The sequence below is a fragment of the Haemaphysalis longicornis genome, unplaced genomic scaffold (genome assembly GCF_048455015.1).
Source record: "Haemaphysalis longicornis isolate Haplotype H1 unplaced genomic scaffold, Haemaphysalis longicornis Haplotype H1 scaffold_9, whole genome shotgun sequence".
NCBI classification, from domain to species: domain Eukaryota; kingdom Metazoa; phylum Arthropoda; class Arachnida; order Ixodida; family Ixodidae; genus Haemaphysalis; species Haemaphysalis longicornis.
In genome coordinates this window covers 11,187,229-11,215,041 of record NW_027526460.1, presented here as the reverse complement: position 1 = coordinate 11,215,041, position 27,813 = coordinate 11,187,229, and the positions used below count along the sequence as shown (strand labels likewise).

At 47.1% G+C, this 27,813-nt stretch overlaps 1 protein-coding gene across 1 annotated transcript in view; it reads left to right on the top strand.

Annotated features, from left to right (window-relative positions):
• Window positions 1-27,813, top strand: part of LOC144152869 (plexin-B-like) — a 114,129-nt gene that overhangs the window by 75,377 nt on the left and 10,939 nt on the right. The window contains exons 13-24 of the mRNA XM_077684383.1: window positions 555-651; window positions 3,969-4,364; window positions 4,872-5,048; window positions 8,717-8,960; window positions 12,582-12,724; window positions 13,150-13,280; window positions 13,400-13,459; window positions 13,900-13,974; window positions 14,149-14,215; window positions 19,796-19,942; window positions 21,407-21,560; window positions 26,254-26,415. Of these exons, the coding sequence (XP_077540509.1) occupies window positions 555-651; window positions 3,969-4,364; window positions 4,872-5,048; window positions 8,717-8,960; window positions 12,582-12,724; window positions 13,150-13,280; window positions 13,400-13,459; window positions 13,900-13,974; window positions 14,149-14,215; window positions 19,796-19,942; window positions 21,407-21,560; window positions 26,254-26,415 (1,853 nt within the window). The remainder of the gene's footprint in view (window positions 1-554; window positions 652-3,968; window positions 4,365-4,871; window positions 5,049-8,716; window positions 8,961-12,581; window positions 12,725-13,149; window positions 13,281-13,399; window positions 13,460-13,899; window positions 13,975-14,148; window positions 14,216-19,795; window positions 19,943-21,406; window positions 21,561-26,253; window positions 26,416-27,813) is intronic.

Genomic DNA, 27,813 nt, shown 5'->3' with positions numbered 1-27,813 from the left:
TCTTCACACAAATAATGGGCAGTGATGTTTTTCATTTCGTTGCTTTAAGTATATCGTTGGAGTTCTACCAGACTGGTAGACAATACACTCTCATTGCCGCTGAAAGAGCCCAAAAAGTTCTAACAAAATGTATTGCGCTTGATGTTGATGTACTTTAATACAATTATCGTAATTTGTTTCATAAAATACGGCTATGACAATTCTGGCTGAATCCATGGGAACCGATGTTTTCGCTAGCGATGAAAGCCAACGGAGCTGCTCAGTTCCGCTGTACTTTGCAGAAGCTCGGACCATTCGGAGTAATTTTTGGTCAAATTTATCTTTTTGACGTGCGTACGATTTACGCTTAAAGCGCAAATCGTACGTAAATCGTACGTATGCTTAAAGCGTAAAGCGTTAATACTTCTGTTGGTACTTTTGTAAAATTCCATCCAAATACAGCTGATACACTGCAGCGTAGCAGTGCGCACAGAAGCGGTGTATTTCTAAATATTCGTAATAAGGTGTTTTTTTTTTAATCTATGGCCACGTTCTTTTCATCCGTTTTATTTCAGCGGAGGCAGACACATCCACATTTACGGAACCAACCTGACGTCCATCCAGCAACCCCGGATGACGGTGTACAACACGTATCGGCAAGTAAACGAAACGGTGAGCCCGAGAGTTCTGAAAATTTGAAAACTATGTCAAACCATTATTTTCTGACCCCATCAAGATTCCCGTTTTTCTGACCCAAGGGAGTGTTGCTTGCGTATGCTATAGCTGCTCTATTAGCGTTGAATTAACTTCTGTGGCAGCAAAAATACTTTTTTGACTTTTGGCAACAGAAAACTACGCCTAAGGTGGCATCTTTTATGAAGCTCCGCCCCAGTGAAGAACATTTTAAATGAAGAGTTCGGGCCATTTTTGTTTGTAGACCTGCAAGAAAGTGCAAATCGCAGATCGCGGTGTTGCTAACAGTACCCATGAAAGATGCTATTAGGCATCCTCGTAAATATTCCAGAGATGTGCGACCACAATATATATATATATATATATATATATATATATATATATATATATATATATATATATAGCGAATCAGAAATGGGAAATGAGGGGCTCGGTGAATTAAGACAGAATAAGGGTTGGCTAACTGAAGAACGGGGGGTCTTCACTTAGGTCTGCAGGGTAAAGAACTACGTGTGTGGGTTGAAGCCGAGCGCGCTAAACTCAGAACACAGCGAGAGGCTGAAAGGGAAGCGCTTAAAGTAGCTCACGAGAACAAGATTGCCGAGCTGAATGCGTGGTTGGCATAATTACAACGACAGTGGGCTGAGGTCAATAGGCAGAACTCATCCCCAAGAATTTTTAGGGGCGGGGTCGATCCCAAAGAGAATGGGAAGGAAAAAAACCGAAGGCACGCTTGTGCCATGTCACACGAAAAAAGAGAAAGTGTTTCCAGAGTTTGTAACTGATGAATGAGAAGTAGCGTGCATTGTAGGCAATTTGCTTCATGCACCAGATATGTCACATCCAGAGAACGACACGCTATTGTCCCAGGTCCTGGTGCAGAGTGCAGCAAGTGATGGAACAGCCGCAAACAAAACCAATTTCTCGTTTCCCACACTATCCGGGGAAAGCACAAAAGCTGCGGAGAGCGAATGTGCCGAAAATGAAGCCATGACAGCCCATATAGAACCCGTACTTCAGATAGAGAGAAAGAAATTACGCAAGCGTAGGAAAAATTATAGCCGAAAGGGGAGGTTTGCGAAAAGTAGCAATGAAAATGTCGAAGCTGATACCGCAAAGTCTGGAAGAAGGAAATGCCTCAGGAAGAAGTTTCGGATGCACGTACAGTTCAAAGTGAGCCTGATAAAGCTGCGCGAGGTTAGCTCCGCAGGGCCAGTGGCAAAGCCTCTGGGAAGACATGCAAACTTCTCGAATCACAAAGTGAAAGTTTTCTGTCGCTCAACCTCAAGTTTTGCTTTAAGCAAAGCAAATACAAGGACATGCCACAAGAAACCAAAACAAACCTTAGCATCGCGCAGGCACCGTGGCACATTACGAAGGAACACTCGAAACTTGGAAGTGGCAAGACCTCGGAAGTGTCTGTGCAGGGTCAATTTTCATGCTGGAAGTATAAGAGAAAAGTTTGATAGCAGTTGACCCGCTGGAAAAAACGGGTGCTCACCTTGGCATGGAAAAGAATATTCGACTGCGGACATTTTTTTATTTATACACTGATGATTGTTGCATTGTAGCAGACTCCTTCAATGCGCATTGAAGGACTCTGAATGTAGTGAAAGTGGTTACAGGAACTTTTGGACTGACTGCTGTGTAGGACTCTGTGCGTGACTTTTACATGAATGCGTTGCGTGGAACAAAGTGTGTTAGGACGTATAGTCGTGGAGTTGATTTTCTTTCCTTTTGATTTCTGGACATTGAAAGTGCATGTGGTTTCACCCGAGCAGCTTTCTTAAAGTGGGGGGTATTGTGGTGAGGTGCCAAAAATCAAAACGAAACTAAAGAGGAATGGACCAGCGCAAGCTGTCCGCGCATTCTGATCAACAAGCACTGAAAATATACACACACACACACTTATATCTATATATATATATATATATATATATATATATATATATATATATATATATATATATATATATATATATATATATATATATATATATATATATATATACAGAAATAAGGGTTGGCAGTCGAGAAAACCTCGGAAAGCAAAGGGGAGGATGTGGTAGATCATTGAAACAGATTAAGAATTTGGAAAGAAAGAAAGAAAGTGAAGAAAAAATGCCCGCCAGGTGGGATCCGAACCCACGACCTCCAGAATACCGGTCTGGTGCGATAACCACTACGCTACCGGCGGGGCGATTTTCCCGTTCACTTTCTGGGGTATTTATGTTAGGTATGTTTGTTTCCTGTGCTTGGGGGTGGTAGCCAGCGCCATTCGGACTAATCGGGGTGAAGGGGACCTTCTTTTTAACCCCCGGGTCGTGACTCGAGTGTCTACGACATGTCCAGAGTGGTCGACCAGCTTTGAACCCTCTTAAGCTCCCTTTGGCAACAAGACTGCCAGAACAGAGGCCCTCGCTATGCATGTAGCGAATCAGAATAGGAAATGAGGGGCTCGTTGAAAATAACACAGAAATAAGGGTTGGCAGTCGAGAAAACCTCGGAAAGCAAAGGGGAGGATGTGGTAGATCATTGAAACAGATTAAGAATTTGGAAAGAAAGAAAGAAAGTGAAGAAAAAAATGCCCGCCAGGTGGGATCCGAACCCACGACCTCCAGAATACCGGTCTGGAATATATATATATATATATATATATATATATATATATATATATATATATATATATATATATATATATATATATATATATATATATATATCATGAGGTTCGATGGGCCAGTATAAAAATAGTGAAAGAAGTCGACTGACACGTTTCCCGTTTTTGTTGCCAACAGTTTCGGAGTTAGAAACTCCTTCAGGGCTGTGAAGAAGGAGTTTCTGAAGAAGGAGTTTCTAACTCCGAAACTGTTGGCAACAAAAACGGGAAACGTCAACAGTTTCGGAGTTAGAAACTCCTTCTTCAGGGCTGTGAAGAAGGAGTTTCTGAAGAAGGAGTTTCTAACTCCGAAACTGTTGGCAACAAAAACGGGAAACGTGTCAGTCGACTTCTTTCACTATATATATATATATATATATATATATATATATATATATATATATATATATATATATATATATATATATATATATTCTACTTTTCCACTGCAGCTTATGTCTTTATTTGCTTCTTTAAAGGTTCTACGCAGCAGGAGGTGGTATTTCTTGTTCGCAAATATACTATTTCTCTTCCTGACATTTTTTAAATCGCGTAGTGTCACGTCACTTACTGCATGTCTGCTGAATGCATTTCGCTCACGGCCGTTCTTTCTCTCTCTCTCTGTCGGGTTGAGCAGTCGTGCCAAGTGGTAAACGCGTCGGTCATGGTGTGCCCTTCTCCGGCTGTGCTTCTGCGGGCCCACGCTCCTGACAGCGCTTTCGACGAGGCAGCGGAGCAGGGGGACAGTGGCGACGTGGTGGCTCACGCTGTGGCCCGAGGTCAGCACCAGCGCAACACCGGCGCAGCCAGTGCAGCGGCCAACGCGGCAGCGGGGGCAGAGTCGGAGGCCGACGAGCTGGACGCGGTGCGGCTCCGAATCGGCTTCATCATGGACGACGTGCGCTCGGTGCAGGAGCTGAACAAGTTCTACCCGGACGTGGCGTCGGATCTGACATACGTCAGCGACCCGCGTTTCTTTCCCTTCGACAACGACGGCGTTAAGCTGTACAAGGGGGAGCCACTCGTCATCGAGGTTTGTGAAAGATCACACCGAAAATGCTGAAGATTTGTGTACTTAATTTTCTTGCGCAATCCCGCAAAAAGAAAAAAAGAAAACGCACGACGAAATAGCTACGAACGTTTAGAAAACAAAATATCTCCTTAATTTGCACACAAGTTTTTCGGACGTTTAGAAGAACGGTGATATCGCGTCGTGTGTCATTTGAGGGCAATTCTTGCTTAAAAAGAAAAAAAAAAGCCAGAACGCGGGGCGAAATTCCGAACTGCAAAGAAGCCTTTACCAAACGGAATGTTTTGCGTTTGTACATAAACATCAGACGCCTGAGAAAACGGTGGCCCGGCATTGTGACTGGCTTCTCTTTTTTACGGCCAGTTATTAAGTTTTTGCAGTCGCACAACTGTTGTGAAATGTAGTACATTTTACAGTGCAGGAAAATAATGAATTTGAGTGCAAGGTATCTGTGCAGCGTCAGGGATACTGACTTCATCTTCGGACGCATTTCGCCTGCTCTGTTCTAAGGGTGAGAGCTTGCGGCTGGCCACCACCGAGTCGGAAGTGAACGTGACCATCGGCACGCGGCCGTGCAACCTGACCTCGCTGAGCATGAGCCAGCTCGTGTGCACCCCTCCCGACGTGCAGCCACCCAGCACGGACGAAATCGGCCACCGCACGGACATGGACCTGCCCGTCGTCGTGGTAAGTGCCAACGTTCTACGAGCCCCACAAGAAAGGAGAAGAAAAAGCGCTCAAAATCGTTCACTTAAAGACGAAAAATGCACTTAGGCCTAAGCCTCTTGAACACCTTTACTGCCATTTTTTCGTGTACTGCTGTGTACCGTCGCCCCCATTCGCCTTCGTTACTCCATGTGGCGTTCGCAGCCTTGGATTTTATTGCAGATCCGCGCGGTTATTCGCACCTTATGCATGTTCTTCCCCTAGGACGTTGTAGAAGTGGCTGCTTTGCATTGCTCCTGCGCTCAGCGGCACAGCTCGCTTCTGATTTTGCTGCGGTAGGGAACATAATAAAATTTCCCGCGTTACATTCCACGCGTGGTCCGAAATTTACCGCGAGCTGAATTCTTAACAGCGAAACTGCCTAAGAAATTCGGTCGAGTGGTGTATTTTATAAAAGCAACGCACACGGTACGTTCCAAGCGCGTTATTATCGAAAAGGTGATTTCGAGGACCGTGGAGGTATTTGCATGCCGATCAATCGTGCGGCACTCGCGCATACGGAACTGACCTACAAATGGGACGCGTTAATAAAACTGTACTGTATTTGCCTACGGGAAAACACGGAAAGGTGAATAATACGCTGTAGTTTACAGAAGTGATTTTTTATTCACCCCAAATCAATGTCATTGCTAGACGTATATGAGTGGTGATGTAGCGTCACGGAAAGAAACCTGCCACGTGCAAATACGCACATGACCACACAGGTGGCACATACGCACTGGGTGGGGGAGTGGAAGGAATGATAAATAATGAATACGAGATATGTCCCACGAGCTAGAAGTGGCGACTGTAGGGAGATCTGTGACTCTGGCAGACGCCCCATGTTTTTAAGCTGGCTTTGCCACTTGCGTTAAGGGACTTTGGAATGCTTTACCGCACAAACAACATTGTGTGAAGAAGCCATCTTCAACACGGACAAAATAAAATTGATTCCCTGGAAAGTAAGCGTGCTGAAGAAAAGCCGGTGCTGAATGTAGAGCAAAAAAAAAAAAAAGCGCAACTTGTTTGACGCCATTAAAACGCAGATAATCGCCACTGATATTTCTGAAAAGAAGGCTATATAAGCATATACTCTTCCAGGCCCTTGGGGAAGAATACTTGTCAAAACGAACAGCTAATTATATATACTATAACAGTGTATTAACGCAAAAGCACATTTAATCGCCACAAGAAAACCAAGAGAGCGAGAGAGAAAGGAGCTCGTTATTAATGAAGGAAACGCAGAGATTTGCCGGCACGCATTCGCCTACATGCTACTCTGCAGCAAGGGGAATGGGGAAAGATAGTAGATTAATAGGAAGAAGATTAGTAGAAAAAAGGAGAAAAAAGAGACCGCTTCCTGTTTAGGGGCATTGATAATAACTTCAACTGTCCATAATAAGGGCGATTATATTCTCGTAGCGACGCCATTGTCCCAAGACAGTCAAATAATGTGTCCGGAACTTTCCGTTGAGATGAGGGAAAGCGACATGGTCCAAGTACCAGGCTTTGCATAACTGGTCTTGGGTTGAGGCATCCCATCTCCTGCTGTAAACGGCAACTAGCGTCAGTGTAAGCGGAGCACTCTAGTAGCACGTATTCGACGGTTTACAGTTTATAGGGAGCCACGATTGTCACAGTATGGGCTCGAACTCTGCGCTTTTTGATGTAGCTAGGAATGTCTGAACGCCGCGTTGAGTCGCAGTCTATGAAACATGTTGGTGGGGTAGCCGTTCTGGCAACCTCAATCTTATGTCTGGTTCAATAGAGTGTAGGAAATTGGGATGATGCCATAAGCGGTTTTGTTCTGCCTGAGCAAGCGCCTTGGTTGTGGCTGAAGCATAATTTTTTGTAAAGACGTTCTTCCTCTTGTTCCTCATTCCTAGGCCCCTGCGTGCAGTTTCATCTTCTCTCTGGTTTCCCAGTACATCACAGTGTCTGGGGAGACGCTAAGTGTTAACACGGATACGTTTACCGTGTCTGTGTGAGTATGGATGTGTAGTGAAAAATACAAATTAAACGTATTTAGATGCGTTCTGTCCAAACGATGAATTATATCCTCGCCAAGTTCGAGTGCAATTCTTTTTTTTTGAGCACTCGCTTAAAGGAGCCATGAAGAGAAAATACATCTTCGTTTAATTTGAAAGAACTAGGATTCAGTATCTCACTCAGCTCCATTACAGCCACAAAAGATGTTTTTTTAACGAAAAAAAAAGCAAGAAGTATTTAAAACCTTTCAAATTTTGCGCCACAGTGACGTGTTATCAGCAAGAATGACGTCACACGGGCCAACAATAACATAATTTTTAGTGCGTTAACTGCACGTTAGCATTAAAGTGATGCGGTCAAATAGAACTAGATGCCACATTACAGACGCCCAGTCATGTCTCGTCGCGACAAGTCAGTTGGGCGGCCGCCAATCGCACAAACAAGGTTCCGTGACGTCATAGAAAAGTTGCAAGAAATTGGCTAGGGGGTCGCGACTGCTTCACACGCTTTCTTTAATATATCCGTTATTTGTTCGAAGATTGCGATGGTATTGGTATCATTATTATCGGGACTAAGCAGTCTTTCTAATAAACCCTACTTGTATTTTGTCTTCATGGCTCCTTTAAGGCACAAGTGTGCCACAATGGCCGAGCATCGCCAACTGTCGCTGATAATACTTCACGCCCAACGCTACGATACTTAACATTCTGACAGTATCCCTCAAAACACTGAAACGTATTACTGAGCCTATCGCATGTGCACAAGCACAGTTCATGGGTGTCGTAACTGGCTCACCTAATGCACACCTGAAACACTCGGCGAACCAGATAGACCTGATTCATCGAGCTGGATCGGGATGCTGAGATTATGAGTTCCACAAAACCGTTCGAGACGGCGTTCTGAACCGGCTCTAAAGGCTTCCTTCACCATTTTCCAGCTCGAGTCGAGCTACACAATCACTTCAACAATTTCGGCTCTGGTGCTGCTCTTGTGGCTATTCGGCAGAGAAATGACGGTAAACGTTTCGGCCACGGTGGATTAGAGCCTGCTTGTGGTGTACTAACGGCTTCCGATATAGCGAAAAAAAAACTGAATCTCTATGTATCTTTTTACTTTCCTTTCCATCCCCATTCTAAAGCGAAAGATTTCATAGTGGGACCAATGTCGTTCTGTCAAAAAACTAACGCATTTCCCCATAAGCTGGTTTGTCGATCGAAAAGCTCAGATAAGATCTCTGGACCCACGACGTGTGCGTAACACCGTGCTTCCATTGAGTCAAAATGGTTACTTGAAAATCGCGAAAAAGGGACGGCTCTAGATAGGACAATACACGCATCGAGCATGAGAAAGGAGTACAATAGTATACCGTTATCTTACAAACCAGTTATCGGTACACATTTAGATCGTTCGCCGATGCGTTTACTTAGTGCGCGAGAAATCGTCGCATGCGTTCTTTCTTGGTTGGCGATTTGGGTCTGTGTAGGTTAGACGATAGATTGGACGCACTTTCGCGAAGGTTGGACCGCACTTTTTAGCGAAGGTTTTGACGCACCCTTGACGCAGTTTTGATGTGAGCAAGTTTTCGCTCTTCTCTCAACTTTCTTTAGGAAGGGATGGTAAAGTTTGTTTCCCTCTCCTTCCTTTTTGTTTTGGCACACCAGGTAAGGGTAGGCAACAACCTGCGCTACGAGGTGGGCTACCTGCGCTACGAAGTGGCCAAGATGTACGAGTTTCCCCCGGAAGCCGTCGGGGCCATCGCCGCCGGGGGAACGGTGCTCATGCTCCTCAGCCTGGTCATACTGGCCATCCTCAAGCACAAGAACTCCCAGGCCGAGAGGGAGTACAAGAGGATACAACTGCAGATGGACACGTTGGAGAACAGCGTGCGCTCCGAATGCAAACAAGGTAAGGCGGCAGAAAAGATGAACAGCTGCTCCATACCACCAGCTCCCTGTCTGATTTAGGTCGTGTTCTCTTGAGATGCAAAGCGGGCTATTCAGCGATTCCCGAATACCCTGTTCTGAAAATTTCGTTGCGCTGTCGGCGCGAGACAAGAGTTCCAGCTATCGCAGTGGATGTTGCCTTGCAATGGCATGCGTACGACGCTTCCCAAAGAACTGCATAAATAGTAGTTGTATCGTTACCGAGCTTTTCCAATGCAGTGTGTCCGAGCCTATATGTATTACGGTATGTATTACTTAGTATTATTGAGCGATATGTATTACTCTGCTAGTCCAACAGTAGCAACTGTCGTATATGAGCCGGCGTAGACCTAACGCTTCGAATTGAGGTCTTCGGACGTCAGCTGGTATCCGCAGCTTGATATACAGTGAGTACAACGAGTACACTTCACAAGGGGTACCAGTTGATTAAGTTCAAGGCAAGAGAGAGAGAGAGAGAGAGAGAGAGAGAGAGAGAGAGAGAGAGAGAGAGAGAGAGAGAGAGAGAGAGATTTATTATACTGGCGAGCAGGAGGATATTCTTAAGGCCTCCACCCACCCAGTGAGGGGCATCCTTACTCAAAGAAGCCTTGGTGCTAGCTGGCCGTCCGGACCCGTTCCACCGGTCGGCGCTGGCCCGAGAGCTCGGTGCTGGTCAGCTTCTTCACCCACTGCTCATAGGTAGGGTTAGGATTTGGGGTTGGAGCGAGAGTACGTTGGCACTCTTGTACCACGTAGTATAGGGTGCCAGCAACAGAGCACAAGTTTCAGGTGGCAGGTTTACTAGGGTGTTAGGGGATGTGTGAATGGGGTTTTGGCAAGCGACGGCGTTCGTTTTTGTAGTGGGCTAAGATTTGGAGGTATGTGTTGAGTAGTGCTGGCTTTGAGGTAGATCGGTCGTTGTTTCATCCTTCTGGGGTAGCGGCCCGGTGTGTATGAGCACGGGCAGTGGAGTGTGCCGCTTCGTTCCCTTCGAGGGACTGGTGGCTCGGTGACCACATGATATCAAGTTCTGGTAATCTTTTTGCTTGGCGAAGAAGGTACAGAGCGGGTTGAGCGATGCGGCCAATTAGAAAGTTCCTGCAGGCGGTCTTAGAATCGGTGGTGATACTAAGGAATTCCTCGCCCGTTGTGGCCCCAAGAGCGATGGCAACTTTATAGGCAGTGTCGATGGAATTGGTGAGCATGGTCGCTGTTGCCAGTCTTGTGCCTTGTATGTTGACAACACAGGCTGCATGCGCTTTCTGATGAGGGTAGGGCGATGCATCTGGGTACCGAGTGTATGGTAAGTGGTGGTAGCTCTTATGAATTAAGCGAGCTCGTGCCGTGCGCCATTCATGATTGTAAAAGGGCTACTTGAACACGACGACGAAGGAAGAAACACAACACGAAGCGCTACTATCAACTCAATTTTATGGTGAAAAACGAACATACATATATACTAGGAAAAACGAACAAAAATCTGCGTCACCACCAACACATTGATAGCAACAATACATTTCAACCATTCATACATACATGACTGAGTATAACATCGACAGCAGACAGCAGCAAATAATCACAAGGCACGTGGAATACATACCAAGATGCGCCATTGTTAGTTGAAAACCGCATGCATTCTTCGGGGTAGGGGTGCTACGCCGATATGTTGTCCAATGTCTGATGGGATTCGAATCTTATCATCTTGACACGGTAGTGCAGATGCAGATGTGTTGCTCTTCCCGCGGGCGTGAGCTTGAGTCGTTGTATCTGAGATGCGTGGTGTGCCTCTTGTATTTCTTTCCAGGTGTTTGGAAACCGTAGTTGCAAAAGTTTTTTAGTTACCGTGCTAATTGGAAGCCCCATAGCGGTCTTCTATGCCTGGTGTATGGTGGCGTCGAGTTTCTGTATTTCTTGTGTTCTGAGGGCCAGACGTGCTGTACGCTATCTTGCTGTTGAGGACGCCCTGGATGATGGGTAGAGTGTCGCGTTCGTAAAATCGGGAGCGACGATTGGATACGCGGGAGATGATGTGCGCGAATAGGTTGAGAAGGAGGAGGAGGAACGAACTTTAATTGAACAGCAAGGTGCTGGTGTCAGGGGCACCCGCCCGCTGAGTGAAGTCCTCAGTCCTGGACCCGTTGGAGTCTCCCGGCCTTCTTCGCTCTCTCGACCAACGTTTGCTGGTCGGAGAGATCAGAACTGGTCATCATCTTCACCCACTGCTGAAAGGAGGGATTGGGGTTTGGTGTGAGTTGCGGCGTGTGGGAGCACTCCTAAACGACCTGATATAGGGAGCCTGTCTGCGGGCAGTATTTGCAGTTGGCCGCGTATTGTATTGTGTACATGTCGTGAAGTATGCTGTTGTGAGGATATGTGTTTTTTGCAGTCTTCGTGGCGTGGTCGCATCTTCTTTGGCTAGTCGGTGGTACGACGCTGGGTATTTGCGGCGAGCATGTCTGTAGTGTGAAAATATTTCTGCGTATGTGTGAAGAGGCATAGACGTTGAATATAAATCTCTCTGTTGGTTTGGTTCCCTCTCGGAGATGGCCCGGTGTGAATGTTCTCCGGCTGCGGCCTGGGCCTCGTCGTTTCCTTCTAGGGCGGTGTGTCCGGGCGACCATACCATTTCTATGCTTGGCAACTGGGATGTCGTTGCAGTATGTGTAGAGCGGATTTTGAAATTCTTCCATTTACGTAGTTCCGGCGCGCCGTCTCTGAGTTAATAATGATGGTGATGTTCTCTTTTCTAGTGGTGGCCACGAGGGCAATTGCGACTTCTTCTGCCATCTCCGTTGACTTTGTTAGGACGGTCGCTGCCGATAGGTCTTATCTTGCTGCGTCGATTACGCTGAAAGCGTGAGCCGGCTGGTCCTGATGCGGTGATTCGTCTGTGTATCTGGTCGTCGGCAGGTGTTGATATCGTTTGCGGATGTGCGTGGTTGGAGCCTGCCGTCTTGCTTTGTTGTATTCGGGGTTCATATTACGGGAGATGGGTGCTACCCCTATTTTCTGTCTACGATTCGTGGGATGCGCGTTTTCTGGCCCTTCTGAAAAGGAACGGGGTAGCCAAGTTGAGACAAAGTGAAGCGGCCGGCGGTGGTCAGGCGTAGCCGGCGGAATTGGGAAGTCTGATGTGCCTCACATATATCTTCCCAGGTGTTAGATATTCCTAGTTGGAGTTGCTTCTTCGTCGATGTTTTTCGGAGGAGGCGGAGCCCTGTTTTGAATGCTTGTCTTATCATAACATTGAGCTTGGCAATTTTGGCGGCTTTCAGACATAGGGTGTTCCGTGAGCAATCTAACTGATGAGAATAGCCTGTATTATGCGGATAGTATCCTGTTCTTTCAGATCTGAGCGTCTTTGGAAAATACTGTGTATGAGATGCATTATTTAGGTAACAGCGCGTTGAAGTTGTAAGACAGTTTGCGATCCTGAGCTGTGTTTTGGAATCGTTAAGCCCAGAATACGTAGCTGTGGTACGTCGGGGATGGGGATCGCTTGCTGGCTTTCTGGGTTGCACGAGCGCAAAATATAGTTTCGCATTTCGTATGCTTGACGGCTTTTTCCATCAACTGTCAACTCACATGTTAAATTTTCGTGCAGCATTTGCCGAGCTTCAGACTGATATGACGGACCTCAACAATGACATTCAATCGACTGGAATACCGACACTGGACCACAAGGCGTACATTATGAAAGTATTCTTCCCAGGAGTCCCAAACAGCCCAATCCTACAAGAGGTAAAGGTAAGTGTGCGCACGTCTTTAAACTATTGCGCCTAAATCAAAATTACGCGAGCTTTCAATAGGCTCACGCTGTAAAGCAGTAGCCTACGGCGGAATGCCGAGGATAAATTCCATTCGATTTTCCGACATTTTAGTAATAATTTTGCGTCGTTCGGCCGTAACTGACATCGCCTGTTTGTCAGATTGGATTTCAATCAGCCCGTTGCGGCGGGTCAGTGGCTGATGCATTTCGCAACACGAAGTGGTCGGAGGCGCAGTTTGCCTGGTGTCATCCGGTAGGTTGACAGTACAGCTGGCACATGGATGTTTGCGGGATATCTCCTGTACTTTTTAACATAAGCTCCTATTATATAATTGATTTCGTGGTGCTCCTTTCTGCGAGTACCACAACCCATTAACCTTTTTTTCGCCGATTGTGTTTTCAGCAAATCAATGGCCCTTACAACAACTACGAAGTTGCCATGACGAATTTTGAGATGCTTATCAACAACAAGCACTTTCTGCTGACGTTCATTGACACATTGGAAAACCAGAACACATTCAGCATAAGGGACAAGTAGGTGCCTTTGCTGTTCCATATGCCTGATCCTTCCAGGCGGATCGCGCACTAAAAAAGCTGTCACAAGCCCCTGAGTGACTGGTTGTTCGTTATAGTGCCGCTAACTTCTCTTTCAGAGTGAATGTAGCGTCGCTCCTGATGATTATTCTGCTCGATAAAATGGAATACGCAACCGAGTAAGTTCCTATGCCGCTCACTCGTATTTATGGCTGAACCGCAGCCGAAGATTATTCAGTAGAATAGAAAAGCACGCGCACAAACCTAATTCGCCTTGAAATTATTTGGAACATTGCAAACCACAGTGGAGTTTTGTACTAACGCTCAACATAGGATTCCCACTGTGAATGTCATCTCGCCTCAAAATCATTTTATTTTAATTTAGAAAATTGTCAAACTTGCAAGTGCGAAATTTTACCAGATAAACTGCGGGGAAAATATTTTTCCCTCGTAATTTATGCTCTCGAGGCATCGCTAGAAACGGCATTATGCCTGACAAATGTTAAGAAATCCAGATCAGTGGAATTGACTCCTTGGGACTCGGGTTTTTCTTATGTGGACATTCGTACAATGAGCGGCGCAATTTTGTAAATTCAAATTGCCATTTATTTCTTTTCAGCATCTTGAGAGAACTGCTACTCAGGCTTGTAGAAAAGTACGTCGGTACAAAGCATCCCCAGCTCATGCTCAGGAGGTGAGTAAGCTAATTCAATCAGACGCCAAAATTATCGTTTTTTGGGGGAGGGGACGGAGAGCAGCAACGGCTGTGATTTTATAAGGAAAGCAGGACACAAAGTGCAGACGGCTAGATACACCAAACACAAATAAAAGCAAAAAAAAAATCTTTTGTCTTTTTTTTTTTTTTCAGGACCGAATCCGTCGTCGAAAAAATGCTAACAAACTGGATGGCGCTCTGCATGTACGGATATATTAAGGTAAGTGTATGGCTTTTCTTTACTACGCGGGCAATAAGAAATTCCTTCTTACAATTTCCAGTCCTTCGTCCTACGCATTTATTCCTTCCAATGAAAGCAAGTATTAGTAGTAAAGTTTCGCGAGTGCGTCTGGTACTGCTCAGACAAATTCAACACAAATACTTTGATACCACCGCGGTGGCTCTGTGGCTATGACGTTGTGCTGCTGAGCCCGAGGGCGCGGGTTCGATTCCCGGCCGCGGAGGTCGCTTTTCTGATTGAGGCTAAAAGCGAGAACACCCGCGTGTTCGAGATTTCGGCGCACGTAAATATCCCCAGATGGTCAAAATCAATCCGGAGCTCTCCACTACGGCGCGGCTCATCGCCTGTGTGGCGTCGGCAAGTTAAACCCCACAATCAATCAATCAATCAATCAATCAACGAATACCTTCAGCTTGTGGTTAACATTATAACGCGGCATTAATGGCAGTCTGTCGGTTAAACATAACTTGCAACTCAGAAAGGACAGAAAATATTCAATGATATCGGTGTTTTCAGGACGAGTTGCCCTTATCTAATTTTGAAACCCGCTCATTCATCTATCCATTTTTAATTGTTCACTTCTTAAACCGCTACATGCAGTGCATGGATGCAGAAGTTATCAATAAGTTCGGTATTCCCACGAGCTTTGAAGCTACATGGTTGTGAAGTCACGCGTACCTCCGGATTATCACCATCGCTCTAAAGTGGGGCCATATCTACAAGCACTCAAACACGACACCCGGGCCGGGCTTTAAGACGGAAATAAATGATTTGCATCTGTTCCGCTCTTCAGGCTCCTGAGCTCAATTCGCTTGAACAAACTTATCCGGGTCATATTTGAGCAACAGTAGCACCAACATCAAGCCACAGAATTGTGGAAAGCTTGAACCTATCAAAAGAATACTCTCGATGGCTTTGTTTCGTCTTCGAGCTGTGCTTTTGTTGTCTTACTCCGATGTTTCACCACGTGAGGTCGAATATCGTACGGAGTATAGATTATTGGGAAACTGGGCTTGCGTAGTAGGAAAATGGAAACTTTCCGTGAAATCGGCGCTCCGGATCAGCACGCGTGGTCACGTCATGCAGGTACTCCGGTAATTACCCACGCAGTGACCCCAATATTTTTCGGAAGCAAAATCGAAGTGGGCGATCGTTTTTAGGGTATAAATATTGATCGCAAGCATATCCTAATAGCAGACCTATGCGGCTAATGGGATACAACAAATTTAGAGCCTCGTGGTTCTTCTAAAGCGTCTAAATATGCCCTACATTCAATTTTTCTCGGCCTGAAAAACCTTGAGCTGTGCTGAAAAAATTTACCATTCCTCCTGAAAAAAGTTGAGAGACGCGCGAAAAAAGCTGCTCCTAGCTTTCGTTCAACTTTCGCTGAAAGATTGTCCAATCGATCGTCGAGCATTCAAAGACCCAAATAGCAAACTAGGAACGAACCCATGGGACAATTTTTCGCGCACTAAGTTAACCCATTTACAAATGATTGAAATGTATACCGATACGTGGTTTATAAGACAAAGGTATACGGTTGTACCCTTTCTTCATAATCGATGCGTGTGGAACCGTTCCTTTTTCGCAATTTTCAAGCAACCGTTTTGACACAATAGAATCCCGGTTTCACGCATGCGCACTGCGTCCAGAGATCTTATCAGAGCTTTTCGTCTCACCAACCGGTCTATGAAGGAATGCACGAGTCTGAAGAAATGCATGGCACAACAAATTGAAACATCCAGCTTTTTTGTTATTTTGTCACTACGCTGCGAAGTTAAACCGATCTCGTTACATTCAGTTCATTGCACAAGCCAAAGCTCCCCCATACCGCTACCAAAAATTGTGTTTTCGTGGAGTTACATTAAAGGCATGTGTGTTGCGTGAGACCCACATTTAATACATTCTTCAAATAAAAAATATCAACAAACAAGGACATACTTTATAAGGCTCCCAGGGGCCTAAAAAAGTGTGCTTTATGGTGTAGAACACAAATCTGCATTGTTTATCTTTATTTTTTCAGTATACCCCCAGCACTTGGCCTCATACCCCAATAACAAGAGGCCGGATTTTTAGGCATCAAAATGGGCGTTTTAGGCGCCAAAAACAGTCAGGAAGAACAAAGTTTTAGGCTTCCAACGTCGGAAATATAGGCACCATAAATCCTTACATAAATGCAAAGAATTTCAAACGAAGACGTGCGCGGCCTGGATCTACGAAAAGAAGACCAAAATTATTTGTCATGATGGCAGAAAGGCACCAACACTTGAACATGGCCGTCAAATTCTAAGAAAAACTGCAACACTAATGACGAACCATTGACAACGCAGTGCTCACATTAATGTTCAATAGGCACTGTCGCTTTCTAGAGAGTCGCGGGTAGGGAAACAGTCAATAAAAAGAATGGTTGACAGGCAGGAATACTGATTTTAAAAAGTGCTATACTCGGGTACAAGTTAAGAAAGGCAATGGCTCACCCCCCCCTCCCCCCACCCACCTACCCAAGGCAACGGCCCCGCATGTCAGCGCGGGTTTGAAAGGAGATTCAGCTTAAAGCGTGACATCGCCTCCTTTTGAAGCGTAAGCTGCACTGGCCGAGGTTGAGCAGTTTCGCGTGGGCCGTGAAGGGCCGTTCTGCGCAAGCGCGAGCAGCATTGGATTGGTTTGGATCAGATCGGATCGGATTAGATTGGATTGGATTAAATTGGATTGTGATAGATTGAAATTCAATACAATTGGTGAGAGAGAGAGAAAGCCTTTAATGAAAGCTGAAGAGGTCAGCCCCACTAACGGTAGGGCTTGCTACTCCAGATGGGGTGAATAAAGTGAGGTGACAGCGAAAAATAGACAGAAAAAGAAAAGGAAAGAAAGAAAGGGGAGTAAGAGGAGAAATGCACACATATACAAATTGTACATGCTCAGAGAGTTCACAGAACCTCTTCCAGCCCTGTTTCCGCAAGAAAAGTAAGCAGTGTTTTTGTACCGAGCACTGCCTCCTCACGATTTTGCCAGGGTCCAAGGAAGTGTGAAAGTTCTAGAGTACCTCCGCGTCGTAGTCGCACAAGTGCCTTCGACGCTGTTGCCCGCTGAGTGGCATATCGCGAGCAGTGGCTTAAAATGTGCCTGATGGTGTCGGTAGTAGAGCACACTGTACACAATGGCGACTCTACCCAGCCCAGCTTAAACAAGAAGCTTCGGGTGTATGCAACATTAAGTCGCAGCCGGTGTAACACGCCTTCAGTGCGCTTTGGCAGACCCCGTGGATAGGGGAAATCGCACTGAGGGTCTATAGCATGAAGAGGCGCATAGCTGCTCAGAGGATCCTGCCAAGCCGGCAGCTGGAGTTGCCATCCTAGGTCGATTGCAGCTGCTTTGCTATCCTCGTTGGAAAACGGGATTCCAACGGTGAAGTTGAGGTCGTGGGCTTCTCTGGCGACCGCATCGGAGATCTTGTTGCCCGTTATACCAGAATGACCTGGTATCCACTGAAGGAAAATTTCATGTCCTTCGCGCACCGCACTAGAAAATATATCGTTCATATCGCAGACAAGTTGATTGCGACAATCAGGCGGCTTATTTAGTAGTTGCAAGGCTGGACGGGAATCGGAAAGAATTACCCACCGTCGAGCGGGTCTTCCGCTTATGTAAAGAAGTGCTGCTCTGACAGCTGCTAGCTCAGTTGCCGTGGAGGATGTTCTGTGGCTGAGCTTTTCTTTAATGGACCGTCCCGCTGACGGAATCCATACGCCGATTGCCGAAGACGCCGAAGCCACGGATCCATCCGTGTACACTTGGATGTGGTCTGGATAACGGGTTTGGATATGCTCCAAGACGAAATATGTCAAGGCAGATGCTGGCATAGACGACTTTTTGCCTATTCCAGGTACAGTGGTGCACACAGCCCATGCCGCGTACAACCACGGTGGAGCAGCAGGCAGCTTGGGTCGGAGGTAATTAGGTGGCAGGACGTGCACCACGCGAGATGCAGAAGCGGCAGCCAGTGGATGAGCAAAGCATCGAGAAACATGTGTACGGGTGTGTAGAGAATTGGGTCTGCACATTCGCCGGTCTGCGCATTCCAGAGGAGTGACGTCATAGCCGCGGCAGACGCACTGGAGCAGGCGCGTGCCTAGCTGTGCGTCTCGGTTGCGCAGTAGCCAAGTCTGACGCTACGCCGGAGCTGTTTGATAGCTGTTTCGCGTGGTTTCTGGACATCCGTGCTGCGCATGCGCGACGAGCAGTGACTGTACTATACTGGACTGGACTGTATTGGATTGCAAATCGTTTAAGCAGCAGTAAGCATGATAATCAGCTAATCCTAGACAACCAGGAAACCTAAGAATAACTACATGAACCTCAGCTCACGCTACGTATATCCTGGCATAGCCGAGCTAAGCCCCTGTAATTTTTTTCTCACGTAGTTTATTTGTCGCAGGAATTTATAGCCCCTTGTAAGTCTCAAAAATAACTAAGACGACTCGCGTCATGTTCAAAATACTCGCAGTAAGGCAAGCTTCGCGTCGCGCGGAGGAAAGGCCGGCTGCGGTGATTAGGCGCAGCGGCAACACCCAGGTATAGTTGATGTCTGCCGGACGCAATTTAATCAGAACAGCACAGAAACAGACACAAATATCAGACGCAAAAGAGACTACGATTTACCGAGAAATTATTTCCCTCTCACATGACGACTGTTGGATAATTGATTGATTAATTGTAGGGGTTTAACGCACCGTAGTGGAGGGATCTGTTTGACCACCTGGGGATCTTTAACGTGCTCCAAAATCTCGCACAGACGGGCATTCCTGCTTTTCGCCTCCATCAGAAAAGCGGCCGCCACGGCCGGGAATCGAACCCACGTCCTCTTGCTCAGCAGCGCAACGCCTTAGCGACTGAGCTACCGCGGCGGGTCAAAACTGTTTGGAGATCCCGGAAAAAGTAGTCTAAGAATCGCTCTGAAAATGGTGGAAAACAATAGCAAACTACCACCACCTCCAGATTGTTTTATTCGAAGTTGAGCCTCTTGCCACCGAGTATAAGCTCACCATTGTACTAGTTCAAGGGGTTGTTTTTTAGGATTTGGTTGAATTAGATCACTAGCTTGAACCCTATAGAGTTCTTAACAGTCAATGCTGCGCGGTAACTTGAATAAGGATATCAAACTGAACCCATGGCGAAAGTTGAGGCTCAATACTTTTCATATAGGCGCCGATATTGAAAACAGGCATTGAAAATAGGCATTTATAGGATTTTGGAGGCATTTACGCACAAACGCGAAAACAGGCATTTATAGGCACTACATACAAGCCCTTCTTAACCTCTAATTCTAGCTCATATATCAAAGTGGCGTGATAGGAGCGCAAGGAACAGAGTAGCCATTTCCCTTAAATCCGGTCTCTATTAATAACGAATCACCTACAAATACATTTCCTTGACCTCTGGTATTGTAGAGTCATTAGATTAAGGTGGCTTTAGATCTCGGACTGAGTTTCAAAACGACAGAAGTAACAGCCCGAGACGAAAGAACTTAACGACGGCGTATGATTTCTTGTCATTTTGAAGGACCACGCAGGAAGATCATTGTTCCTGCTGTTCAGCGCAATCAAGCACCAAGTGGAAAAGGGCCCCGTGGATGCCGTGACCCACGATGCCCGGTACTCCCTGTCCGAAGAGAGGCTACTCAGGGAGCAGATAGAGTACTCCACCGTGGTGAGTCCTTACGATCCCTCAAATTGTTTGGTTGACGCCCACTCACTTACCGCGAAATCGGCAGCAATTTTTGAGCGAGGAGTAAATTTTGATTGAGATGCATCCGACTGCATTCTGTGCCTAATGCCATCAAGCCGCAAAAGGGAACAACTGCGGATGACGAGAAATACAGCTGGTTGCATTGTTTTACACAGATCTTTATCTGCGTCTAATATTTATTTCTTTGCACTGATACAATAATATACCTCGAAACAGTCGTACGTTGCTACAGTGGACCCCCATGATCCAGGAAAAAACATAGGGCAGCGTTCAGCACCCGCATTATAATGAAGAACGGTCTCTAGAAAAAAAAAAAGGAAAATAGACATCATCAGGCTTTATTCTCTCTGGAATGAAACGTGAGGAATAAAAGAACCCTGGAGTTGTTTGAACGCACCATAGCTTAGCTTCAACTCAGCTTAGAATATTCGTCTTGCAAAGGCACGAAATATGCCTGGACTGTTCGCTAGCGTTCGATGCTCTAGCAGTAACCTGATATTTTTGTGGGTAGATATTCAACGTTATAATTATTGCGGAACATACACCGAGAGGCTCCTCGGGAGTGTCTCATTGTCCCGTTCCTCAATATTCTCGCTGATAAATACCCTAAAACAATAGTTATCAAAGGCGAAAAACTTGCTTACAATCATAAAGGTTTTGACTACATTCAAAAGAAGAGTTCGTTTTCTTTCTGGTCCCGGAAAACTAATAGCAGCCTCCTAGAACCCTGAGTTGAGATTCATACATTGAGGCAATGGCGGACACGGTGGAGTTATAAGGTTCACTCCCGTGTTGGGATTGTCCATACTCCACAGTGCTACGGTGGCGGTCACAACGTATATTTCTTTCAGGTTCAGATAAAAGTTTATTTCCGAATGGTAAAGCCTTGCCGCGGAAACGTCTTATGAAAACGCCAGTCAAAGACGATTTCTAGACGAATTAGGTGCTTTATCTTCAATTTGTTATAAAGAACAACTTCTGGTAAACCGAGCTAGACAGGTCGTCCTGGCTCAAAGCTTCCTGGACTAATGCCTGTGCTACGCGGTAGCTTTCAATTGACAATTGTAGTCTCCCGCACAACTTCCCCCTATGTATTTATAATGGAGTATTTGCTAGACAATCGGTTTATGGCCTTCCGAAGACCTTTGAAACGACCGTGTAGCACAGGTACAAGACGTCCCTCACCTAGTTGTAAACCAAACAACATTACTGCTTAAATAAACGATTATTCCTCCAACTCATTTTGGAAATAGGCATTAGTAACTTGTAACAGTAATTCAAATCCACACGTGATATGTGTATGGACTTCTTATTGTGATGAGCGTAGGCTCGGCACTGGCAAGAACTTTCTTCTGAGCATCATTCGTGTGTAGTCACCAGGCAGTGACTGCGTGCAGTTTGTGTTTACCTGCGATTTTTCCACAGGTCATTCAGGTCATCCAAGAGGAGCAAGACGAGAAAGTTTTCTGCCGTGTAAACGACTGCGACACTATCAGCCAGGTGAAGGCGAAGGTGTTGGACTCGCTGTACAAGAACACTCCGTGCTCCATGCGGCCCCTCATATCGGAGGTCGATCTCGGTGAGTGAAAGAAATGTCATTCTACGGGGGGGCACGCGCGGCTTGGGCGAGTTAGGGCACATACACGAAAGGTACTGATGACGGAGTAAAACTTGTTCCACGATGGAGACCTTATAACCCTGGGACTGATATAAACAAATTTCGGTGCATAAAATATGGAAATATATCATAGCAGAGAGGTATAGGCCGAATAGAAACAGAACCTTCAAGCTCATTTCAGTTTTTGCTCAACCCATACTATCCATACGAAAACATTCAGCAGCTCGCCTAATCCTTTTAACTACAAGGCGCTGTGCTGCTGAGCACGAGGACGCGGGTTCGATTCCCGGCCGCGGTGGCCGCTTTTCTGATGGAGGCGAAAAGCAGGAACACCCGTGTGTACGAGATTTCAGAGCACGTTAAAGATCCCCAGGTGGTCAAAATTACTGATCACGGAGTAAAACTGAAAGGTACTGATCACGGAGTAAAACTTGTTCCACGATGGAGACCTTATAACCCTGGGACTGATATAAACAAATTTCGGTGCATAAAATATGGAAATATATCATAGCAGAGAGGTATAGGCCGAATAGAAACAGAACCTTCAAGCTCATTTCAGTTTTTGCTCAACCCATACTATCCATACGAAAGCATTCACCAGCTCGCCTAATCCTTTTAACTACGAGGCGCTGTGCTGCTGAGCACGAGGACGCGGGTTCGATTCCCGGCCGCGGTGGCCGCTTTTCTGATGGAGGCGAAAAGCAGGAACACCCGTGTGTACGAGATTTCGGAGCACGTTAAAGATCCCCAGGTGGTCAAAATTAATCCGGAGCCCTCCATGCGGCGCGCCTAATCGCCTGCGTTGCATCGCGCGTTAAACCCTACTATCAATCAACTCAATTTTACCTACGAATAGCAAAAACTGAAATTTAAAGGGGTACTGACACAAAATTTTGAAGGCGAGATAACTTCGGAGATAGATTGGTGTGAACATATTTACATCATCTGCAAAATATCAGCGGCGAATACAGCCTAGAACATATTTAAAATCAATTTTAAAGTGTGCGAAACGCAAACGAGCAGCCAGCAGAGGATCACGCGCAATCGACATCCCGTGGATATTGTGGAAATAAACAACATCCAAACACGTGACGAGTTTGAGTTTGCCGCTTCCGCACTGCCGGCGTTTTTCGCCGACTCGCCGCTGCAATCGGAGGGCCGGAGGGCGGAGCTTCTGCTCTCGAGAACGAACGACCCGATCGTTGGCGGCGGAGACGCCGTGATTTCGCCGGCTCATCACGCAGCTGGCCGCGACCAAAGTTCTACAGCGATTCCAGGCACTCTATTTCTACTATTACTTTTAAGTGCGAATGCACTTTATAAGCGACCCCAAACCATCCACCGCCGGCGGCGGCGGCGGCGGCGTCCGCAGTGCTACTTTATATTTAAAAAAGAAACAGCATCCGGCGCCAGGTTTCGATCCGAGGACTTTGCGGGCCGCAGCCCGACGCTCTACCGAATAAGCCACGGACGCGACGCTGATATCGGTGTCAGTAACGCGCCTTATATCTTTAACGCATTCAAACTACGTCGTCAGCGGCGTGCGTTGGCGACTCAGCGGCGTTATAGCGGCTTGATAACTGCGTGGTGTACACGTGATACTACAAACCCGATGGAAGAGATGGAAGAGAAGGCGGCGAGGCGGTGGGCTGCGGGGGCCGAGCGCAAGCGCCGCAAGCGGGCCGACAACCGTGCATTCGCACTTTCACATTCTCCCCCTCGGGGAAATGCGGGGGAATTTTTTATTTACATTTGATGCGAAAACGCGCCGGAGACATGAAAAGCCCACTGAGCGAGCCGCACGGTCGCTTTGCAGGCGGCGGCCACGGCCGCGAAGTGGCCCAGGCCGGCGCAGGTAAGCGCAAGTAGCTCGAGTGATAGCTTGTTACCGCTGCCAAGTCCCAACCTTGGCAGCTTATATGAGAAAGGAGTTAGTCACGCGATGGCGGGTTGCATTAAAAATTGTCATCTGCACTGCTTACGAGAGCGGCAATCGGATATCCGCCGCAGTGCTAAGCCGCACACATCTGTAGGCGGACCTGTAGGCAGACCGGCCGGCTGCTCCCAGCGCGCGTCTTGCCACCCACTGCCTCGAGCGTCGCGCGTCGTTCTTTAGCCGCGGTAGCATTTGTACTCGCAGCGCCTGCTTCACGTCCACGGTCGCTTTTTAATTAAGCGGCTCACGAGATCAGTACGTGGGGGCATTCGCAGAAACTGCCGGCGATGCGGATTCGACAGTGCTACGGCAGCTCTGCTCTGTGATATCCCTCTGACGGTCACGGGGTCAGCTTTGTACACACAAAATCCATCGTTTCGCGGCACCCGTTGAAACCGAAAGTGCGACTGGCCGCATTGAAAATGCATCTAATTAAACAACCGTCGCAGGCTGAAGCAAATGAGGTTTCTACATGTTATAAGTAGGTCACTAGCTACTTAGCGCAACAAAAAAAAAACAAGATGCAAAATTTTTGTGTCAGTGCCCCTTTAAGGCTTTTACGTGCCAAAGTTACACTCGGGGTATGAGGCGCGCCGTGGTAAAAACCGCTGGATTAATTTCGACCACCTGGGATCTTTAATGACCGTCAAATTCTAGACACACGGGCGTTGTTGTTTTTCGCCTTTATTAGAAAAATGGCCGCCGAGGCCGGGATCGAACCTCCGTCCTTGGGCTCAGCAGCCCAACTCCTTAACCATTGAGTTACAGCGGTGGGTTTGAGGAATAAGTTGCTGTAGAAGTAGGCCCCAGGTTTGTTTGTTTTAGCCGCAGAACTGTTTAAGCTTTCAGTTTCGCCGTCGATCGTTACCAGAAAAAAATACAAAGAAAAAATACCGAGCACACGTCAGCGCGCGCCTCGTCAGGAGCTCCCGGCGTAGGCCAGCTCTACCTTCAAGGATACTCTGCCCAGTGTTCGTGGCGCAGTCTCTCGCGTGCTGTTTTCCTCGCTAGTTCACGTGCGTTGCCCCCTGAAGTGGGGAGCACAGGCGCCGAGTTCGCGAAGCCGGTTGCCGCGGGTTCTCGCGCGTGCTAACACGGTCCACTTAGGAGAGATGTGAAAGGCTGCAGACAAAACAATCCGGGCCTGCCAGTCCCGGAGAACTTTCATCGGCAAGTTCGTAGGTCCATGTGAGGTGCAACCGCCGGGTCTCCGACGAAGAGAGAGGGGCCGCCACCTCTACCGTTTCTACAGCCTTGCACCACTAGTGCAAGTTGCGCCAATTATTAGACACTATAGGCGCGATTTGCTCTACAGCTTCGCTGTGGAACAAATCGTTTATGTATGGTTTCCGCAGTTAAAAATACCGAGAAAATGCCGAGCGCTCGTGCACGCGTGCCCCGAGCGCACCCACTAAGGGAGATTAGTCAACGTTGGCCACAAAAAACTCGAGCGCTCGCCGTCGTAGCAATACTTACTCGGACCGAGAAATACACGTCATAGCGTACGCTGCTCGTTCGTTCGTCCTTGTGTCGTCATGCGCATGCGCTCTGAACCGTACAAGAGCAGCGACTTGAATGTCGAGATTGCTGTAGGTGATCATTGACTCCACATGGCCCTGCCTTGGATAGTTCGCACGGCCGAGGAAGGGGCGGCGCTTCAACAGGCTCGGCGTGCGAAGCATCCGCTATGCTATGCTATGAGGTTTTAAGGAGGGGGGGGGGGGGCGGAGAAGGGTGAAAGGGGCCCGAAACTGTCTGGCGTGGAGAGACGATAAGTGTAACTAGCAGAGTCGCGTACTATAACGCCGACCAAAACGGCGAGCTCACTCTGGCCTTGCTCAACTTGAGGTCATTGGAATACCATGCATAGCCGACGTCAACCACGACACCACAACGATACTAAAACTCAACTTTGTGTCCTTCAATGACCCCCTACAAGAGCTCCGCCATTCAAGTCTTGCGCGTGAGGGCAAACTTCCCTGAATTCTGTTCGCCTGCATTTGCAAAAAAACTAGCAAATGAGCGGCGAATTTCGGGGGGCATGCAATTAGATTGAGTGATAGACCGTCCAAACTTCTGGCTTTTAGGTAGCTCAAGGAGCGCTACTGTACTTGAAGGTGAATCCCGCCGTGGCAATGGTCTCTTTCAGTGGATTATCTCTATTAAGTGCAGAGCACTTCAGGCGCTCGCATTGTCGTCGTAGCTCGCTCGCTGGACCCAAGTAGAGCCACACGGGTTTCAGTCGTAGCGGCTGTCGTCGCGGCGTAACCCAGATGCTTTCAAAGCCAAGGGGTTTATATTGTCATAAGCGTTGGTAAGTCGTGAATCTCTGGCGCATGTCATACATCTATCTCTCCGTTGTTTAGCGCTAAGAAACCTGTGAGTACATTTGAGGCAAAATATACGTAATTAACAGGCAGTGCCCGTGTTCATTTATTTAGGAACGCTCGTTGGGTTGGGTTTTACGACATTAAGCGAAAAAAAGTGGCCGTGCAATGCCGGCACGTGCGGGAGGAAAAGCAAGCACAAAAAGAACAGAACCCCCGCAGGCGCGCTTTCAGGCAGGGGACACGCGAGCACTGCGAAGGCGGGAAATTTGAATTGCATTGGGTATTAGGAGCGAGCGGACAACGGCGCTACAGCCCATTATGGCGAATCACTGCTCTGCACTTCCGACAGCTTCCACATTGAGTGGAACGGCGTTAATTTTTCTTCCAGAATGGCGGCACGGGAGGGGCGGCCACCTTGTTCTGCAGGATGAGGACCTCACCACCAAGACGGTGCACGGGTGCCAGAAGTTGAACACGCTGGCGCACTACGGCATCCACGACTCCGCGATCATGAGCCTCGTCAACAAGAAGAGGCGCTACTGCAAGAACGGTGCGTAACAGTGCCGCTGAAGCGTGTTGCTGCTTTCCACGCTTTGTCGGCTTTGCGATATCGCCTACTCCATAAAAGAAGCAACGAGGAGTGCGTCTGTAGCTTAGTTATCCGCACTAACGGTGGTCGCATAGAAGAAGAGGACCGCACTATAAAGGGGGTGTTTCCACAAATAGCGTCTAAGGCTGCGTTCCAATTCGTAGACAGCTTGGTAGACAGCTTACAAAGCACTTTAACTACACGTCTAAACGAATAAAATTAGAACGGCGCAGCGATCCGCACGCAACACCAACGCAGACGACAACCTCGTAGCAGACATGTTGAGAAACGCAAGCCGCAGGTTTCTTAAATCACGTTACCGTTATCATAACAAGGATTACGTGATTTAAAAATTAAACAAATTCATCTTCACCACTACTAAATTATACGAAATATTTCAATGAAAGAAATGCTTTTGTTGCAACATTAATACCCAAAAAGGTGGCGCTGGCGTCACTTATTAGTTTAGACAGGAAGGTAGCCTGCATCATTGCTGACTTTGATGCCTCCTCCTCGAAACAGTCTCGTCGTTGACTGCTTCATTCGAATTGGAACGGGGCTTAACATGGCGGGCTGTCCGCTAAGACGGCAACGAAGCCGTCTAAGGGGTTACTTGGAATGCGCCGTAAAGAAGGCCGAACAGTAAACATTTATCGGGGGTTAGCTGCCTTTAACAATTCCCCGAGCAGTAAGGAGAGGTAACTGGAAGAAAACGTTTACGCGAGGGAAATTTCCGCTTTCACGCGTCCTTAAAATGCCAGCGCAGCAAAGAAAGTAGGAAGCTAACAGGAGATTTGAATACTGCTCGATCAAAGCGAACACTCCTTTGATGATAAGGCGCTTCATTTTTTCCTTCATAGCTGTAAGCACTTCGAAAGCTGTAGTTATCGCCAGCTGAGGAGGACAAACCATGATTTGCTCTTTACGCTAGATTCCTGCTCTAATATGTGCTTTGCTTTCCTTTCCATTCTCTGCAAAGTGGCTATCGAACGCATTTACTGTTGCAAGTTTAAGGACGCGCTCCGCGATATGGCTTGAGGTAAGGTTCTCAAGCGGGCAAACAATGCCCGGTCCGGTAATGAACACCCATTTAGGCGAGTTTCCCCATTATCTATTGCACGTAGAGCAGGAAAGATAATTTGGTCTGGGTGCTTTGTGGCCACATATTATAAGTTCTGGAGGCGCATTTTGAGTATGTTCCAAGAACATTTGAAATCTTGAAAACAGATGTAAAAAGTGTTCCAGGGGACAGTTGACCCTGTCAGTTCAGCGCACAAATTAGGAAGTTAGCACTTAATGCGGATGTATCAGATGTGATACGTAGTGTATAGCAGTCATTATCAGTAACGCTTCTGTACT